Here is a 20366-nt window from a genome sequence, read left to right as displayed (position 1 = left end):
AGCCTAACGTTTATTTTTTGACTTTGGTGTTTAATGTTTGTGAACAAGAAAGCAGGTGGAGAAGCAACCAGGCCTCCTTCCTTCCCCTCCACCCCCCCCCCCCCCCCCCCTCACACATCCAGAAATCAAATACAGCAGAACAGCAGCACCTTGTGACAGCTTTGGCCTTGCTTTTTTGCCCAGTCATACAACTAGATCACACATCTCTTGTTCCTAAATATGACATGTGAATAGGCCTAATAGGAATTGGGTATTAAACGGAAGTAAAAACCCCTGGAAATGAACAAATAGGATGTGGGTCAATGGGAGTTTAAAGAGCAGATGGCTATACCCATTTAGGAAAGTTAAAGTCCAATATGACCACTGCACTTACATATGGGCCATGTTTCAGAGTGAAAAAAAAAACCTGTACCCTCATTCTCATTTTTGCCTAATGTTGGTAATTAAGAAATTCCGGTCAGATTTTTATTGCTCATTCCTTTCCCCCCTCACCTCGCAAACGCTCTGTTAACCCCCAAGAAGGGGTGGTTTGCATTTAGCGCACTGGTCATATTCTACCGTGAAGTTTAGTCATGATAAGCCTGTTTTTCCCCCCCAAAATATACAAATACATTTAATGTCTAATCACTTACATGAAAGTACACACGTGTCTTCTCCACAGAAGTACACACAGCTGTGTGCCTGCCCAAGTCTAAACTTTGCCCTATGTAGTGGTGTGTGGAGTCTCCGTTGTTCAGATTCTCCCAAACGCCCAGAGTTTAACTGCAGCGTATTTGCAATCCAGGCGTTTGGCCAACTTTATCCAATAAGCTCACTAGCCTAACCTGCTGGCTCCGTCTTAAAAGTTTGACGATCAAGAAGAGAAAACAACGCGGTCCAGTTGCCAGTGCTCGCACCTCTCCTCGAGACAGCACTACAAAGCCCAAGACTACTTTCAGATAATTTTTATTTTTTTCCAATAGAAAGGAAGCGCCCAAACGTATAGCTTTTAATCCTGCCCTGCGAACACAACTCACTAGTGCAGTATACATGGACTGCAACCGGGCAACTACCAAAGGAGCAAATCAAAACGTATGTATTTTTTCAAGGACTCCTTCCCCCTGATACATGGGGAGGTGAGGGGGGGAGACTCCAAATTCTTTGCCGGGTTTTTACATTCGAGTTGCCGGCCCTCTGCAGGGGGAATGTCGCTGCTCTCTCCAGCCCAAACTTCAGCAGCTGTGGTTTCACCTATTAGCCCCGAAGTCTTTCCCAGAGGAGCGCGAGAGTTAAACATCTGACAATGGTCACGCCGGGGGGTTACTCAACTGACCTGTAGCTACTCGGTTTTAGTTTCATAGGAACTTCATTAAATCAATTACCCACAGAGCACATCATGTTGTGTTTTTTTTTTCTTTATTTTCGATGACAAAAATATGCTTTTGCCTTCCTATGTAAAGCCTAATGTATACAAAGCAACCTATAGGCTATAGGTGCCAATGCAATTAAATATAATCACAACCTATGCACCAGGAGATAAATGATTTATACTTGCTCTGACATTTAGTGTTACATCTCATGCTAAAAGGCATTTGAATGGAAACCCAGCAGTCATAACGGCTTATTATTGTTCTTATGTCAGAGAAGTCTGATTGGTGAATATTTCTTCCTTGTTTATAACATTTAAAAAAAAAAGCCCATAAGAAATGTTTCATAAATGCCAAGGCATAGTCCAAATATGGTTCTCATTCTACATCCTGGAATTCATATCAAAAAAAAATTGACAAAAAATATGAAAAAAAAAGAAAGAAAAGGGAAGGAAGGTAAAAGGAAAGCAAATACCTTGGCCAGAAATGAATTAAAGATACACCTTTGGGGAAAATGGCAACATACGTTGTTAAGGCTGGCCACAGTTAAACATTTTGTGAAATATTGAATAACTTGAAAAGATATTTCAAGTGTCAACTTGAATTATAGTCAAAAAGTATATTTCTGACAGTCAAATCAATATCTACTTTCATTTCATATTTAAAATGGAAGCATTTTCTTTCTGGGGAAGAAATGTGCCCAATGAGGCAACAGTGAGGCTATGTCATTACAACATATCAGTGCAACAGCAGCAGAGCCATAGTTATAACATCTGAACTAAATCTTTTAGGAATCATGTTACTTATTTTTTCAATGTTGTCACGAGTATTGCGGCTTCTCTGCACCCGTGCACTGCTGTATTACACGGAAGCATGATGCATCACTCAGAAACTGACATAATATCTGGTGGCTTGGTGTAACATCTGTGGGGGAAGAGACTTGGTGTCGGTCCAAAGCCCCATCCCAGGACTGGGAGCCACTCCAAGGCAGTAGGTGAGGAGAGCAAGGTCGTCCACGGACAACCGCATGAGCCAGGCCCTGCCATACCTGGCCCTTATATAGAGCCCACCGGCCAGAAAGTAGAAACTAAAATGCAGATAAGCGTGAGCATGCTGCCCCAGTAGTCTCCATACTGAATGACAGGGTTTTTCTAAAAGCCTCTAAATGCAGAATGTAGGCTTCAGCGTACTTAGAAACTAGGACTGAGCGGGTGGAGGGAATGGGAGAACTATCTACTTCATCAAAAGAGAACCAGATGGACTTTTCGGGAGAGGATATTTTGATTTGTGGCCAAGGATGACACTACCGATCAATCAAAGAAACAGATTCATGTCTAGCAAATGACAAGTGCCTCAGTTATTTTAACATTTCTTTACTGTTAAAAGCTGTTTTTATTGAACAAAATTGGGTATGATATGAGCTCCAACAACACTGCATTGCATATAGAAAAAGTAGCATAATAACTAATAGTTCCCACTGCATAATTCGACTTTTCAAATTATGTTATTGAAGACGTGTTGATACTTATGAACTGATCACTGGGACATAAATACCAGATTGAGGCCTCTGGTGTTTTCTTTATAAAAAGGTAATCCCTTTCACCACAAATCATATTCAAAGCCATATAACTCCCTCCCTTTTCAACTTAACATATCTTAGAAACCTATCTATGATTGATCAGAATGATTTCAAAAGCGTGGTGCCAGTCTGCCATTTTTTAATCCACCCCTGCTCCTTCTCCTCTTCTTTCTTACCATTGCTTACTCCATTGTGTGCCAAAGATTGCTATCAGAGCCAGATTGGTGCACAACTATCACGCCTGTAACTTCAGAGGGGGTCGGACCCCAATGCATCTGGTTTTATTGCCGAAAAAGGTCAGCATTTAGAGAGTGGGGGGAACAATTCTATCACTCCATGGGAGAGGGGAGAGGGGGCACCGTAAAGGTAATGTCCAGGTAAGAACTGAGGGAACATGAGTTGACCGAACTCAAGAGTCGGTCTGGGTAATCCCAAAAAATAAAAGACAGTCATCTGTGCCAACAACAGATAAGGGTTTGTCCAAAGAACATCTGACTATCTTCACATATAGTTGAAGCCACTAAAGGTTCATGGTGGGCCAACTGGTGAAGTTGGTTACCAATCATCCTTACGATTCCAGTCTCGCTGTAGGAGCTCTAATCCATTGTGATAAGCCAGTGCACTATAGTGCTAAAGGATCCAGTGTGGAGGCACCACTGCCTTCTCAACCATACAGAGCCAAGACCTCCCTCCGGCTTCATGGAGATCTGTGCGTGGATCTCACAACATCACAAGCCCCCCCAACACCCATTCTCTTTAACAGACCTGGGTTTGGAAATGACAGATATGGCTCTGGATTGGGCAGTAGAAAATGTGATGTCTTGATGTTTTCCAACTGACCAGGGATAAGCCAGAACGGATATATGGCTGGATAGGCAATGAGACCGAGATATGGGGTCTCCATCTGACCGATAGCTTCAAAGAGATGTGGTGTTGGTCTGCTGTTGAGGCTTTAACACAGAAATGATTGAATACCAAGATGACCTATGATATTATGGGTGTCCAGGACTACAGCTCTGCATCCACTATTCCATTACTGACCTGACTTTGTACTAGAGGGGACGATATTTGGCCCTCAAATCAAATCAGTTTCATGTATAGCCCAATATCACAAATATACATTTGCCTCAGTGGGCTTCACATTCCATACAGTATGACACCCTCTGCCCTTAGACCCTCAGAAATGTCAAAAATGTTGAATGGAAGAAATGCTTCATCGAAGGACATAAGCAGCACACTTATAAGGCCGAGCCCTTTTACTTGCAGTGAAGATACCGATGACAGCCCTAATGTGTCTGGGTCGTCCCACAGGACACTTGGCTCTGGACGGTCCCAATCACAAGACTAATTGTATAATTAGGCCAGCTCCGTTGGGGATGGGAACCTTTTGGCCCTTTGCAGACACTTGCCATGGTAAATGACAGTATAGCTCACAAACTATCAAAGCTTATCCATCTTAGTGACACTAAAACCTTGAGAGATGGCATCCGTTTTATTAACGTGACGGATAGTTTGCCAAAACTCTGAAAACACTGTCAGGAGGGCTGCATTTATCTCATCATGTGCGATAATTATAAACGTCCAGTGTTTACATGAGCTCATTTGCTTAATTTAAGAAGCTTAACTTACTTTGATTAGGTCTATTTATACATTTTATAGCAGGAGTTTGATTAAAAACTGTTTTGTGGACGACACGTTCAGCCAACTATGTATTCATCACTTCAGAATGGTGCTTTTCTATAAGAAGTGAATTGGTCCTGAGGAAAAAAGGAAATGCAGGGCCCCTCCCCTGAACAGACAAGGAGAGTGCTCATTTCCCTATACCGCAGCCCCTCCTTAGATTTTCAGTATCACCATGCACATCATTATCGTTGTCAAAAAAGTTGTGCGCAGAGTATGAACTCTGGGTGATGGGTGGGTGGGGGGCGCTGTGGCAGGCGCTGCCATGGGGGAGCCGGGAGGAGGGGTGACGTGACGCGCAGGTGTCGGCGGCTCTTCAATTGTGACCGCGGCCGTGGCGAGGTTAGGACACCTCTCCATCCAGGAGGGCCCCCATAGGTGCCCTCATTACGCAGGGCCCCCGTAGCACCGAACGGCTCACGCAGGGGCAACTCCTTACGCTCTAAGTCTACCTCTCCCACCTGGCCCCTGTCTGTCTGTCACGGCTCCTATAGGGAGTACTCCCGATCGGAATTATAATAAGCATAATAACAATCGCGCGGTCGCCGGAAAACTGAAAGGGGCATGGGTAATGGGCGATGTATTAGGAGCCAGTTAGGCGGGCATCAATTTCAGGACGTCTCTTGAGTTGACATATAAACCCGGAGCAATAAACGGAGTCATCACTCGAATAGATCCAATTCGTTGCATTTCAATTTCTACACTGTAGCCTATCTGCTCGAACAAAACTTTTTTAAATAATCGAAATTTCCCTTTATTTAAGTATGCGTAGTCATAGATCCCCTCTTCCACGTCATGACGCATGCCCGGAAATTATGTTAAACGAATGAAGTTTCTCCAAACTTCACTGCTGCACACTGTGACCGAGATCCAAAGGGCAAGTGGTGCTTCATTAACCGTATCCCCATTTACTTTAGATCCCCCCTGAGTCTCAGAGCGAGCGGATTAATGTCAATTACCTGTCATTTTGCAACACCTACAATATGTTATGTCGACTCGCTGCTCAGTGGACTCTGGGTCGCCTCTTTCCCCAAATAACACTTTAAAATGACGAACTGGCTTATAGCATGTAGAAAATACTGGAAAACAGTTATCTTTAATTCCTTACATTTTGAGAATTTTGGCATGTTGTTTTTTGAGCAGCAGTCAAATTGTACCCTGACATTGGGAGGGGTGGGGGTTGATTAAAACTCAGTAATGAATCTTACCCGTCATTTGTTCAATGTATTTTTTTTATAACATGGCGCATGTCTAATCTGTTTAATTAAACAAGCTCATTCAAACAAGCTTCTTAATTAAGCACACTTTAAATGAACAAAAAAAGATATCATTGTTTCCCATTATTCTGATTAGCATGCGTTTTGGATTACAAGAAGTTAAATTGTAACTATTTAAAAAAGATAATGTCAACAGTCTGATTATTTCATAAGTTTCAAAAACGTGAACTATTCTTCCCCTGATACAGACTAATAACTGTCACTCACCGGCTCACTACACGGGATTTCCCTTTGTAAAGAAGGACTGAAATAATGGAGTGCGATGCATGAAGACCGCGCTAAACAAGAAGCCAGAGTACTGGACAAAGAAAACACCATCAAGCTCGAGGACCAATGAGGGGTTTCTTTCACTTTTCAATCACTCCTAGTCGCGCCCGGGATTAAGAGAGGGCTCTTGACTCTCTCTTTCACACAAAACCAAGAGTGCTTGTCAGCAACTCGAAGGAAAGAAAGACGAGAATAATACGTGAGTCCAGGGTTATCGTGTTTAATTGGATTAGACGGTGTCATGTTGAAGACCGGAGCATGACAAAACAAGAGATAGAGACGGCTGGGACATGCACATCCAATTGTCCCGCTTGGAAACTACTTAATAAAACTAATACTATTTGGAAAAAGATATACTTTATAACCTATTTTATTCAAATGGAAAATTTCTTACAAATAACCCAGAAAATTCATATAATGGTGCGTGCCGGTGTGCCTACATGAAAAGAAGTGAAACACGCTGAGAGCTGTGCCACTGGAGAGGTTCATATTGTCGGGGTTGTGTTGTTGGCTGTGTGCTGCGCTCATCTGTGCGTCAAGCAGCGGCAGCAATAACAAGGTGCGCGCAGCTGTGTGTGCAGGTGCGCGGCCTCCACCTGCTCAACCGCACAGAGAGTGAGAGAGAGAGAGAGAGAGAGAGAGAGAGAGCCGCAGATCAAAAGCTTGCTTTTCGATTGTACAGAGAAATGCGGATTTATCACCGGATTCATATCGGTTGAGTTTCAACAGCCGCTGAATGTGTGTGAAAAAAATGTTTTTGGCAATACATTTAGTGAGACAAATGATTTGAATATTTGGTTATAAACTTTGAACTCTGAAAACCAACACGTTGTATTCACCAGCAACGCACTGCATGAAAAGTTCTCAATGTTGCAGCATTTTCACAAAATCCTAATCAAACCATTCAGTTAATAGACGGTATAGAACAAATAGGCAGAAAGCAGAGCAGGATATATGTGCATGCCAAAGTCACAATGTCGAATAATTCTGCTTTGCCTGATATGAGAAATAGTTAAAAAAAAAGTTTAATTACTTTTAATAGTTTAATAGTCGGAACATATATGCAACTCATCATTTATCTGGCGCTGGCTTAACATTTCCCTGACTAATTAGCTTCTCTTTTTTTAGAGGCAGGTGTGAGATTTGAACTCCGATCGTGTCTGTATGGGTGCAGACTTGTTCGTTTTATGAGGTGCTGCTACTTTTTTCTCTCCTTTTAAAGCGTCTGCGTCGGCCGCGTAAACTTTCTATTGGTCTGTCTTGTCTGGTGCGTTCAGGGACTGAAAAGAACGAATAAACAAACACACACGAGTCAGGAGGAGCTAGTCCAGGTAGGTGTAAGTCATTAATTGAATTAAAAGTGGGGATGTTGTCAAGTAGTCTGTGCCCTTTTATTGTGAATGAAATGCACAATAACACGTCAAAATCGACTTTGAATCTGTCCTCTATCACAATTAAGTTGTGAATTTAAAAAAAACAATGTTTTTACAAACAATAGGCTACAGTTTTTTGATTGTACTTTAAACTTGAAAGGCAAATATACTGCTGCAATTCACAGGGAATAAAAAAAAGCCTGGAAACACATAAGCCTGATAAACTTGAGCTGCAATGAAATCGCATCCAAACTCGAAGGAGTCACATCTGACGACAGAAAAAGTTGTAGAGACTTATTTTTGGGTCGCTCTGTAACGAGTCTCATTACCATGTCACCCCCCCCCCCCTCCTCCCGCCTCCTCCTCCACCCCGACACCCTTCCTCACTCCTGGCAACAGCAGACAAAGCGGGGCGGATTTTAGTGGTCTCCGCCGGGGCCGCTCAGCCTTTGATCTGAGCCCGTTAAGGAGAAGGGATTCTGGGGGGAGCCAGGCTAAGAGAAGGGCTTTGGCGGAAGGTAAAGTCACCTAGAAATATATTTTTGTTTACCTTAGAAAATAATAATAATTTGACTATTATTGAACTACTTTTTATTTGTGGGACCACATACTTCATAATGTGCATAAGGAGGTAGTCTAAGTTGTTGATGTGGCCAGACTGAAGTCCGTTTCATTTCTGTTAATAGGCCTATATTCTTTTTTTTCTCTTTACCCACTGCAGATCATATTAATCCGCCAGGTGAACAGTCTGAACGTAGGGGACAATGACCTGGAAGAATTAAACTTGTAAGAAGAATGAAAGGCCTTCAATAATGTAAAGGCCTGGACAAGTGCAATGGGCTATACAGACACCTCCTCACCTATCACCTTTAGAGAGGGTAGGGCTGTTGCTATAGTAAGGAAATATTAAGATTCATGCCTGGTGTTGTTAAAAATAAATATTATGGAAATTTGACCTGTATTTGCAAAAAAACAAAAACACCAATATGAACGAAATGAACTGTAGGAAATGTATTTTTTTATAACAATATTTGGTTTAACACTGCTGATGGGCCTAATATGGGCCGACATAGGCCTATTTTTATCTCAATGTAAAAAGGTGGAAGAAGAAAAGAAAAAAGAAAAAGAACACCTGATCCTGATTCCAGCCACGCTGCTTCGTCCCCTCGGACTGTCTTGCTGACGGAGACACTCAGACAAAAGGATTTCTCAAATGAAGTTAGTAATGGTCCACATGTGCCACATCACTCACAGCAGCAGCACAGACAGACAGGCTGCGGTGGATTTCATACCGTGCACACACGCACTGACGAACAGGGAGGCTGCAGTCATCAGTAGGGAAATAAAAGGCTGTGCGTCGTCAGAGGAGGAAACAAATAAACGACTGACTGCTTTTCTGGTTTATAAAATGAACAATTCAAAATACATATTTGTTTTCTTTTATTTATACCCTGCGTAAGCATTCAGAATAAATTGGATTGTAAATAGTGTTTTGTGAATGTGTGTTTTCTGTCAATGCTGGAGGCTAATAGAGACAAGGTAAAGTAAAAAAGGTAGAAGATGTTCAGTTATCAGACCAAGCTTTTTAATTATCCTTAAAAATATAAGGGACCATTTTATTTTTAAATTAAATTCCAAAATTGTGAAATCCGTTTCCATTTGTTTTTGCAGCTGAATTATTTCATATTTATTTTCAAAATTCTATAAAACCACAGTGCTCATCTTCAAAGAAAATAACAATTATTAATTTGTAATTAAAGCCTTATACTCATTTTTAAAGCAGTAATTGATACGAAAAAAAGTCTGTTAATGTCTGTGGCATTCTGAAAATGAATAACTTATTGTAATCCTTGTTCCAGTTTCTCAAACAATGGCCTTTTGCAGTGCACTTTCAAAATGTTCTTATTTATTTCAACATTAATCCTAAATACTGAAACACCGTAATTAGCTTCAACTAAATGTTCATCAGCCCTGCACATGATTGTATTTGTAAGCCATTTTAGCTAATAGGTTTACATTTCTCAAACTGTGCTAAAGCTACAATAACGAGGCGTTTTATTGCTTCAGAATAATCTTTTGCTGCAATTACTTTGTCATATATTGTCATTAGAAGTCTATTAAAACATCAAGTCATTATTTGGGCATCCCCGGGCGGGGAATTAGAATAAAACCATCTTTGCCACACGGGTCCCATTTAGATTAATGGAAAAATATGTAAAACATTTCGTTTTAATTTTCCTCTGACGGTGTTTTGCATACATGCATTTTCTCCGCCTGCGCTGTCTGTCCCCCTCATAATTTATGAAAGCAATCTCGACCAACACATTACCGAGCTATGAAATACTGCTCGCAGCCTAATTGATTCCCCGTCACAATTTTGTGAGGTTATAATCGTGTTAATTGTAATTTACTCTCTCTGGGAATACCGGAGAGATGTATTTAAATAAAACTGCCGCGCGGGCTGAGAAGATTGTATCAGTTCCACACATAATAGAAATGTCATGTAGAATTACACAGCGGAGACAGACAGCGGATGCATTCCTCTAATCAACAGAGACGTCACTGAAATAGTTTTCCTTTTTTTTTAAATTCCCAAACGCTATTGAATTGCAAAGTCGTCAAAAGTTGCAATGAAAGCTGAGCAAACTGAGCTCGAAGACCAAGTGACATCGTTTTTGCTCTACCTTTAAATCAGAGAGGAGGTGTGTGTGTGTGTGTGGGGGGGGGGGGGGGGGTGGTTATATTACATAAGAGGAGGATTATTGGATGGAACAACAATGATAGTATAAATGTGTCACACACTCAGGGGCTGTTGTGTTTTTGTTAAACATGGCCAAATTATTTCCTGGTCATCCTCTGAAGGGTTTGCCCTGTTTTGCTATATCCCTGCATGATGCCCTGGACTGCTTCCTCTGCTTATAGGAGATTCTAGTTCCTTCCTGTCTACAGGAACATGCAGGGGACACCTGTTGGTGCAGAGCAGCTTGGGAAAAGCCAAAGTTGTCCCTTCAATCCGGCCTCCTTCAACACTAAAGTCACCTGGTGAGCCTCCATTCAACTGAGTGCTGGATGTTCACAGCCATGTGTCTATTAAAGAATGACTTTCCGGGAGCTTTATTGTGCAGTCCTACTGTTCTCAATGGAACACATTCAAAGTTCTTTTATTCAAAACGGTTGAGAAGAAAAAGTTGGAGTAAATAGTAATGTAAAAGAAAAGTAAATCTAAATGTATACAGATGCACATGAAATGTTCCAATTCAACAATCTGAAGGAAAGACCAATTCATATTGTTACAACAATTAATTTAACTTTAATAAAATATTTCATTAAACATATATCCATGGAGTCAATACTTGGTAGCAAACAAATCAAACCATAAAGTGAAACTGTCAATCCCTAAGGAAGAGCTTTTCATTTGAATTTAATGTTTTTTAGTCATTCAAATAATATAAAAAGACTGATTAGTGTTCATACGAGAATCACAGTTGGTTTTCCTCCTGAAAACCGTTTTCTGTGTTCATTTTGGATTGGATTGCATCAACACTTTCAAAAAGTCACAGTTAAGTTTGTCAGAGTTTGATCAAAATCTGCATGGCCCAGTTTTAACCACATGACACAAAGACAAGATATACATTTTGATTTAAGCCATCAGTGCTCCTCACAATCTACCATCTCTGTAACTGACAAGTAGCCAAAACATCACTTCTAAAATGTTATAACATTTAAGCACAAGACCAAGTTCAAGATACGCTTTTGTCCAGCGTGCATTTTTAAGGATCTGCGGGGCCTCACCCAAATCATGTTTGTGGGTTTACTTAATGGAAGTCACACATAATGGCAGTTTTGTCCCCTTACATCAGGGTATAATAGTAGTTTGGGTAAAAAACAAACAGGCAAGCTGAATGTGACAGGAAGGGGGAAAAAAGTGAACCAGGGGTGAGAGAAATATGTGGCCAAATGCCAAAGAGACAGCTTACTGTTCGGCTCTTCGGCTGAGCGCAGGGGTGATTTCGATCTTTTTGTCTGGCCTGGCCTGGCACAGACCACAGTCCTCTGCCCCAGACACAATAGCTCATACAGTATATGAGGGAGAGAGAGAGAGCGAGAGCGAGAGCGAGAGCGAGAGCGAGAGCGAGAGAGAGAGAGAGAGAGAGAGAGAGAGAGAGAGAGAGAGAGAGAGAGAGAGAGAGAGAGAGAGAGAGATGAGTTGAGTGGACGAGGTGGGGTAGGCGAAGTATGGTGCCTTTCATTACCATGGTCACCAATGGCACTATTAACCATTCAACACCCACCCAATTATCCTCCCATCCGCAGTCAGAGAGACAAAGCCTGGGCCCTGGTCTGCTGGAGCAACATGGCCACTAATCTGTCTCACTCTAACATCACACCCACTTCACTGTCTCTTGAAGTTAGACGTGCACAAGCGCTTCCACAGAGCCCCATTGTACTTTTTTATATGTGACAGGACAACAAAACGACTTTACTCAACTTGTGCAGGAGTTTTGTCTTTTCAAAGCGCCCATGTAAAGCTGTGGATAAGATAGAAATGTACTCGAAGGTGCTAATGGCAAAGAGGTGAACCCAATCTAGAAACAATAGCTGAGGAGTCAAAGTTGAAGTGTTTGTGTTAAATGAGAGATCAGGTATAGAGAACGCTGCCGCAGCGTGTGTAATGTATGCAGTGTTTATTTTTCCTGTACAGGTCATGGTGCGTCTGACGCCACACGCCCTCTCCATCAAGACCACAGGCTCACAAGCTGCCGCCGAGCTGAGCTGCATGTCTTTACTAAAGGAGACGGACACACACACACAAAAAGGGCAAATCGCAAGTTTACGCACTTCCATCTGTGCTTTTTCTTTTTTTGAAGCAAGCAAGACTTGATGTGTGTGAGTCAGGGTGCTGGGCAGGGGGGCAGAGGCCTGACTGGAAGACTGGTGGGGCCTAATGAATAGATCCACTAACAGTGGCTTGTTGTGTTTGTTTACCCTTTTCGCCCAGCTGCCTTGGACTGTGGAGATGGGGAGAGCATTCATCATGACCTAGGACAAACACTGGAGAATGACATGACACACACACACACACATCGCGGAGTGTGCCAAGAAAGTGCCAACCACGCACGCAGGGCAATAATCCTCGAAAACTCGTTTCAAGACGGAAATATCTGTTGTTTACTATTCGCCATATGGAGATTTTATATTGTTGAAATCATATGAATGTATATTTTTAACATAAAACTGAACCTGCAGGGCCAAAAGTTGACTGCAACAGCCATAACAATGACATGAATACAATCAATTACAAACTTTAATTTAAATTTAAACCAACCACAACATTCAAGTGTTCATTTATGTCAGGCAACATAGTTTTAAAAGAAAAAACTTTTTCAAGTACAAGTTTTTGTCATGAAACCTGCAACAGAGTTTGGTGGTGCGGTTGCTCACGATTCTTCTCACAGGTTGTTGGTGTTATTTCTCCGGCACCACGACAGAGAGAGATATGATGTTCCGTGCCTGCTTTACCGAGGGCATGTCAATCATGCTGCCGCGAAAGGTGAACGCACCCTGGACACATATACAACAGAGGCAGAGAGGGCAGAAAGAGAAAGATTGGATCAGAGGCACACAGTTCTCAGATGAAGGATAATGTTTACAGCTGCAGGAAGTAGATTTCTGAAAAACATGAAATCATGAAAGTACAGGGGTGTAGCATAAAACATAGTGTTTCAGACTTTTGAATGCCCTTTACTATGCCCTTTTTAAATCTGCAATAAAAGTTATTACAGCAAAACAGTGTTTCCAAAAACATATTAAACCCTGTAAACTTTTGTGAATTATACATCTTATGGTATAAAAAGAAATACTTCAAAAGAATATCTCCAAGAAACATAAAGTCAGAAAAATGAAGTCAGTTGGAGTTGAGAATGTGCAAAAAATAAAAGCACCTGTCGTGTTGTGAGACAAAGGGAATTGACCCTGCTTGCTTTTCACACACACACACACACACACACACACACACACACACACACACACACACACACACACACACACACACACACACACACACACACACACACACACACACACACACACACACACACACACACACACACACACACACACACACACACACAGTGGCAGTGGGATGGGTAGGATATGAATCCCTCGGGCGATGCTTAGTAGGAGCAGCCCTGGCAGGGAGAGAGGTGTGGGCAGATTGTGTATTACCTCAGCAGATAGCCCACAGAGCTCAACACACAGGATCCAACCATGCACTAAATTAGGAACAATAATATTGTACACTTAATTGGCCCCATCCCCTCCCACCCTCCACCCCTGTCTCCTACACCAGGGGTGTACTGTATGTATTCTCTGGAACTACAGAGGTGTGCAAGAGGCCACACAAAGGATCAGTCTGAGTGTTGGAGCAGAAAAAGACCCCCGTCTACTAAAAACACAGTCGCGGATATTGTGACATGCTGAAGACATATTCTATAAAGTATTGTATATATATATAAAAGAAAATCCCCTGAAGTGTACTCTATATATTTAAATTAATAGGAAAATGTCATTGTTTTCAACTGTTAATATAGGACACATGCTAAAAAAGAAGAAATATGCTGTGTTTCTCTTTTTTGTTAAGGAGTAGTTACCATGTGTAAAATACTGGGTGATTGATTGATTGATTCATGGAGATCAGATTAATTATGTAAATGTAATTGGTGGACAACTAAAATGTTATGCCTGTTTTGTGTTTGCTCTGACAACGTTTCGTTGTTACCTGTAACAATGACAAAATAAAACTGAACTGAACTGAACTTGTTGTTGTGGAGTTATCTGTTCATTTGGTTACAAAACTGACTTCTAGGTTATACCTTTCAAGTTATACATATTATTATATAACTTCATATTTAAGTCGAATATTTCTGGCTACATTCAGAAATATTATGCCCAAACACTAAAATGAAAGATTACAGTAAGTCAATTTTAAACTCTAAAATAGCGTGAGGTTAACATTACCTTTCCCTCCTTTTGGTGTTGGTCAAAAGCAGCAATGAGCTCTGTGGCCCATTGGACTCTCTCTTGACTGGGGGAGAACTCCTCCTGCACAGCCTGGATCTGCCCTGGGTGGATCACCTGCTTACCTGCACAGAACACACACACACACAAAATAAATATGAAATATGCTAATGATAACAGCAGGCTAGATCTTGTTTCAAGTGAAATGAAATACAAGAGCTATTTGTGCAAAAATACAATATTTTATCTGTTGGCACACAGAGCTATCAAAAACCCAGGTTTGTGCCAATTAACCCCCCCTGATTTTAACAACACAAAATTGTGTTCTACACAAATTATTAAGCAGCATAGGTCTCTATAAACAAATCAAAACAGCAGCCCAAGAGTCAAAGCAGAAATAGAAAGTCAATAAAAACAATATATATATCTGTAGAACAATATTTTATATTTATAACCACGTTTAAACAGATGTCAAAACAAATTTTCATCCATCATAGCAAAACAATATGTTATTCAACTTGTAAACATGAACACAATCATTTCTTGTCTTTTCTATGAATACATACCGCTTCTCTATCACTTATCAATGTTCAATGTCGGTGACTTCACACCTTTCCGATGCAACCACTACTATTACATGTCTAACTCAAAAACAGTTGAGGCTCCGTCTGGCACAATCCTCCCCCATCCAACCCCCCCCCCCCCCCATGCCCCCCCCCCCCACTCCCTCTCAGTTAAATGTGGGCTAACGCCACAGACATAATCCCATGTACATTTTCAGATCAAACTTGTAGCGATAAGTTTAAGGTTATGAAAACGTCTGGTGAGAACGACGGCTCAGCGGCAGCCAGCAGGACCTCAACACTTTAGGGCTTAAGCTCTGTCGCCAACAACAAATCCTTCAAGGTTTGGCAGAGCGGGCGGGTGGGCACGGGCAAAAACATTCTGCCCAAGAGAGGTGAGGAGGGGAGAGAGGAGAGGGATGGGGTGGAGAGAACCCGTTCCGCTCACCCCAGTTAACCTCGGAGAAAAACACATACACACACACACACACACACACACACACACACACACACACACAGTAGCTGAAGGCTTGATCAGTTACTAATGAGCCAAACATAATTCATTAAACTGCAGTTTTTGATTAATAGATCTTTGAGGGAAGTCAGTGTGCGCATACTATAAAATGTGACATTTGGCACGTGTTTGCGTGTCATTGCAAATGCATGAATGTCTGTGTGTTTGTTTCTGTGAAAAGCAGAGAAACTAACTGCATATTTTCTACTGGAGCCGAAATGGACTCCCCAGGGCGACTGTGTGTGTGTGTGTGTGCGTGTGTGCGTGTGTGCGTGTGTGTGTGTGTGTGTGTGTGTGTGTGTGTGTGTGTGTGTACCGACTTATATGTGGTAATTAAATAAAAAAGGGTATTTTGGTTCTACTTTTCCTCTGTGAATATTTTTCGATGTAGACATGTGTGCTTGTGTGTGTGTGCGTGCGTGTGTGTTCCTATGTTAATATGGTGAATATGTTTTGATGTTACAACTACAACCTTGGTGTGTGTGTGTCTGTGATATGTACGTTGCATTTTACGCAGATGTGAGGCAAGAGGAGTCTGTACAGTCCATCCTCTGCCACCTGTTTTGCTTCTGGATGAAAGACTGAAGCGAGTTTCCACACTGAAATTGGCAGGTTTAAATTTATTAAGAGAGGGTGTCTCTTTCTTCGTTTGCATGTGTGTGTGTGTGTGTGTGTGCGCGCGCACACATGCATGTGCGTGTGTAGGACAACAGGAGAATGACTGAGTGAAGAGACAGACAGGGTGACTCAGGTGCCCTCAGTCACAACCCATTGGTTCTCCCAAAATGCATCATTCACGCCCTGCAGCCAATCCCGGCCTGCCATGTGGTGCCGGTATCTCATTGGAGGATTGCTATTTAGCAAAGTGCTCTCAGGCGAATGATGGACAGGGTCCTGGGGATGGAAGCGAAATGTGGTCCTCTGAAAGCAGAGAATTTTGTGGAAAAGCTTTCCATTTCTGGGAGGCAAACCTTTTAGGAGGATCATTACGTCTTACGAAACGATGCTGCACTAGTAAATCTCCCCCCAAATAAATATAACCACCTTCCACAACAAATGTGATACTTACAAGGTTTCGCAGAATTTTTGCCTTCACACTTGTCCTGGTTTCCATTAAGAAGCACAGTGTGTTCTGTGCTCTGTGTTAATGGGTGCTGTATGCGGCTTAGGCACTGCCAAGGTCAATTACTGCACAGGTAGAAGCTTTTGGCCGCGCCGTATTATTGCTTAAGCGCACCCGGGCCAGTAATAGCTACTAACTAAGATTATACAGAGTGCCCATGGCTAGTAAGCCACTAATCCAGCGCTTTGAATGGTTCTGTTCCATATCAAATCTAGCCATTTATTTCATCAAACAGCTGCTTCCATCATTAACTTTCGTATCTTTCATCTCGTATAAAAACAACATCTCAAGCTTTCTTCTAGGAACTTTTACCTGCTAGAAAACACTAATTAAAAAATATTTCTTTGTGCAAAAGAGTTAAATGTAAACTTCTCAATAATAAAAGGTGTGAATCATCGAAACTGGAAGATGGCTAGATATGATTAATTCTGGTATATGACACACACACACACACACACACACACACACACACACACACACACACACACACACACACACACACACACACACACACACACACACACACACACACACACACACACACACACACACACACACACACACACACACACACACACACACACACACACACACACACACACACACACACACACACACACACACACACACACACACACAGTGAGAAGTGGCAAAGGAGGTGATCTGGAAAATAAATGTATGTGTGGGACGGCAAGAAGCTTTCCTACGTGATGATTTGATGATGTAAATTGCTGGTACCGTGTCAGGGCCAGTGCCACATGGAGAGGGCGCTCAGAGGTTCACAATTGTGTGTGCCAGAAAGAAAAAGGGGAAAAAAAAGTGTCAAGTGCTTTTTTTGTCACCATTTCTATCCAGCGAGAAAGCTGACCAATTGCTGACGTGGTTCTGTTGTGTTTACCGAAATCACATTTGAAGAATTGAAACGTTACACAGCAGTCAATCGAACATTATTTAAATTATTTATTTATTTTTCCTCTAACGGTTTCGGTGGAACTGCACCACAGTGGTAAAATGTGTCAGATGTTGTAATAATCACATCTTCAATGGATGAAAATACTATAATACAATATATTTGCTGCAGCGCAGGACGAATGACTCAAAAGGCTCTGCTGCCTTCTATGGACTGTTACATGCAGTCTGCTGGGCACAGACACACACACACACACACAAACACACACACACACACACACACACACACACACACACACACACATTCTCAAAGCGTTGCCTGGCTACAGGCACACACAGGGCGCAGTTGAAGTAGACACGACCACATTTTGCTAAATTTAAACGTATTTGAACAAACACGCACATTTGTACAGGAGCGGGTACACACCCGAGTGCACACAAGGACACAAAACCATTCATGCCACGCACAACAGAAATGTCCCAAATCTGCATTGTTCACAATGTTGCTTCAGCAGCACCTGAAGTACAAACACAGACAAAGACAAGCAGCCACTTCTAAGAGCACAAACACAATGGTCACTTTGGGGTGAGACCTTCGTTACAATGAACAAAAGGTGTATATCATTGTCATTAAAATGTTTTAGCCTCCTTCCATATTTTTTTCTGAAGCACATTTAAACATTTATCAACTAATTCATATTTCTTATTCTCGCTGGGAACACAGACAAGGATAATGTTGGGAAGGAGGAGTGAAAACTAAAATGTGTTACTGGTTGCCAAAAAAAGTTAAGGGAAGCCCATTATAGTGCCACTGCTGAGAATTATGTGCAACAATGGCAGAAATCGGAGGTATGGACAGACTTGTTGAGGGCAGTGACCTATATGCAAAGGGCCCAATTTTCAGAGCCAGAGGGCAGTGACTTTTACCTGTGAAGCCCATGAGAGCTCCCTCTCTGGCCTGTCTCCTCAGCCCCTCCACGTCTTTGTAGTCGATGTGGACAAGGTCTATAGCCTGCAGCCCGAATGCTTTGCAGGTGACCACCACCTTCTGCCTCGCATAGAGAAGCTCCCGCGCATCTTCAGTCCGCGTGGCACCTGGACAACAAAATACAGAAGGGTTCACACACATACACACACAGCATGGCAGGTCGCATGCTAGTTAAGATCTCAGAGAGAAGGAGGCAGTGACAGGTGCAGAGGAGGTGGGATGGTCAAGGTGAGGAACTGATGTACAGTATGAAAGAGTGACTGAAGCACCCCCGTTCAGTGTGTCAACACTTTTTGTGAAAATCAGTGACTATCTTCTCCAAATCCACTACCTGTCCGTACTTTTGTGCGCTGAAAGAAATCTGCCATAGCTTCCAACATAGCCAGCAACACACCTATTTACAGAGCCTTAGCTGACAGTTATCGGATTGTGAGGAGATATTAATTTTATTTTGTTAAAAAGTGGTTTTGACAACAAGCATTCCTCAGAATTGCTGACTTCGCCTATTTGCATCTCCTCTTTCTCGTTCCTTATTTTATGCCACATAAGCTACGCTTATTTTGTACTGACTCACACATCACACATCCATTTGTTTTTTCCCCTGCTGTCCTTCAATCATGTATTACAAATAGGGAAAAAAAGTGGAGCAACATTTGAGAGATAATTTGACAGACAGAGAAAATTCTACTTTTGGATTTTACAAGGTAATATACCGTGACACTCTCTGCCACAACACCGGAAAAGGAAAGAGAGAATAACATATATGTGAGTGAGAACGTTAAGCAGAAGGTGTCATAGCTACCTATGCTGGCACAGAAGTCATCGGAGCCAAACACCACTCCGTCGTGGTGAAGACCGGCCTTGGGAGCATGTCGACGGATTTCCTCACAAACCGCCTGGAGAGAACGTATATGACAGGCTGACTAAAATAACATTGTTGCAAATTCTACTTTGTAAACGTATTTGAAATCGAGGCCTTCATCATCGCAATCATTTCTTGCACAAATATGTTTGAACACATATCTTATCTTAACTATTGCAGCTTCTTTTCCAGATATTCATGTGCCAGACCATTAAATATGTCTCCTACAGGCACACACACGCTGTAAATACATGGAAGCAAACCAACACAGCCAGGAGTGCTCATGTAGCCTCTTCACTATTAGCTGGTCAGTTAGATCAGTAGTGGTGGGTGACAGACCTCAATACTTTGTATGTAAGTACTAGTGTTATCATTTCAGGGCAAAAGTAAAAATGTTATACCTGTCAAGGACCTAAGCTGACATGAACATGCTTTGTCCAATTTATTTAACCTTGTGTACTTTTTCTTCAACAACTAATTTCTTGGTTAAATTGTTATTTTTGCTCACTACAGACTTTTTCTTTATTAATAAAAAAGGTAAAGCTCTTGTACAGCTGACTTTTATTAAGGCAACATAAATCACACATACATGGACAAGTTACTTAATGAATGAAATGTATGTTTAGTGCACAACAATGTAAAACAGTAAACAAGCCCAGGAGCTAAGATAAGACTACTGGGCACAATTTTTCTTGGAAAGGAGGGGTGAAAAAAGTCTGGAATGTGATTGTCTGTAGTGGAGAGTGGGAGACGATATGAACACGTCTCCTGCTTTTGTTTGCCTTCAAATTAATTTCACCACTAGCTGTGCCGTAGCCCTTTTTTTCCCCCTGTGCTTGTAACCTGGGGTTCAGTCTGGGTAAAGATA

General features: G+C 41.8%; 1 protein-coding gene across 1 annotated transcript in view; it reads right to left on the bottom strand.

Moving 5' to 3' along the window:
• Window positions 1-10873: 10873 nt before the first annotated feature.
• The window catches only part of clybl (citrate lyase beta like), a gene marked incomplete at its 5' end in the record, with an annotated part of 62455 nt that continues 52962 nt past the window's right edge, over window positions 10874-20366 (bottom strand). The window contains 4 exons of the mRNA XM_080038689.1: window positions 10874-13084; window positions 14540-14664; window positions 18576-18743; window positions 19439-19532. Coding sequence (XP_079894815.1) covers window positions 12989-13084; window positions 14540-14664; window positions 18576-18743; window positions 19439-19532 — 483 coding nt within the window. The 3' untranslated portion in view covers window positions 10874-12988. The remainder of the gene's footprint in view (window positions 13085-14539; window positions 14665-18575; window positions 18744-19438; window positions 19533-20366) is intronic.

The sequence above is a fragment of the Ammodytes marinus genome (genome assembly GCF_949987685.1).
Source record: "Ammodytes marinus genome assembly, chromosome: 12".
Classification (NCBI taxonomy): Eukaryota; Metazoa; Chordata; class Actinopteri; order Uranoscopiformes; family Ammodytidae; genus Ammodytes; species Ammodytes marinus.
This window is presented reverse-complemented; position numbering and strand designations above follow the sequence as displayed.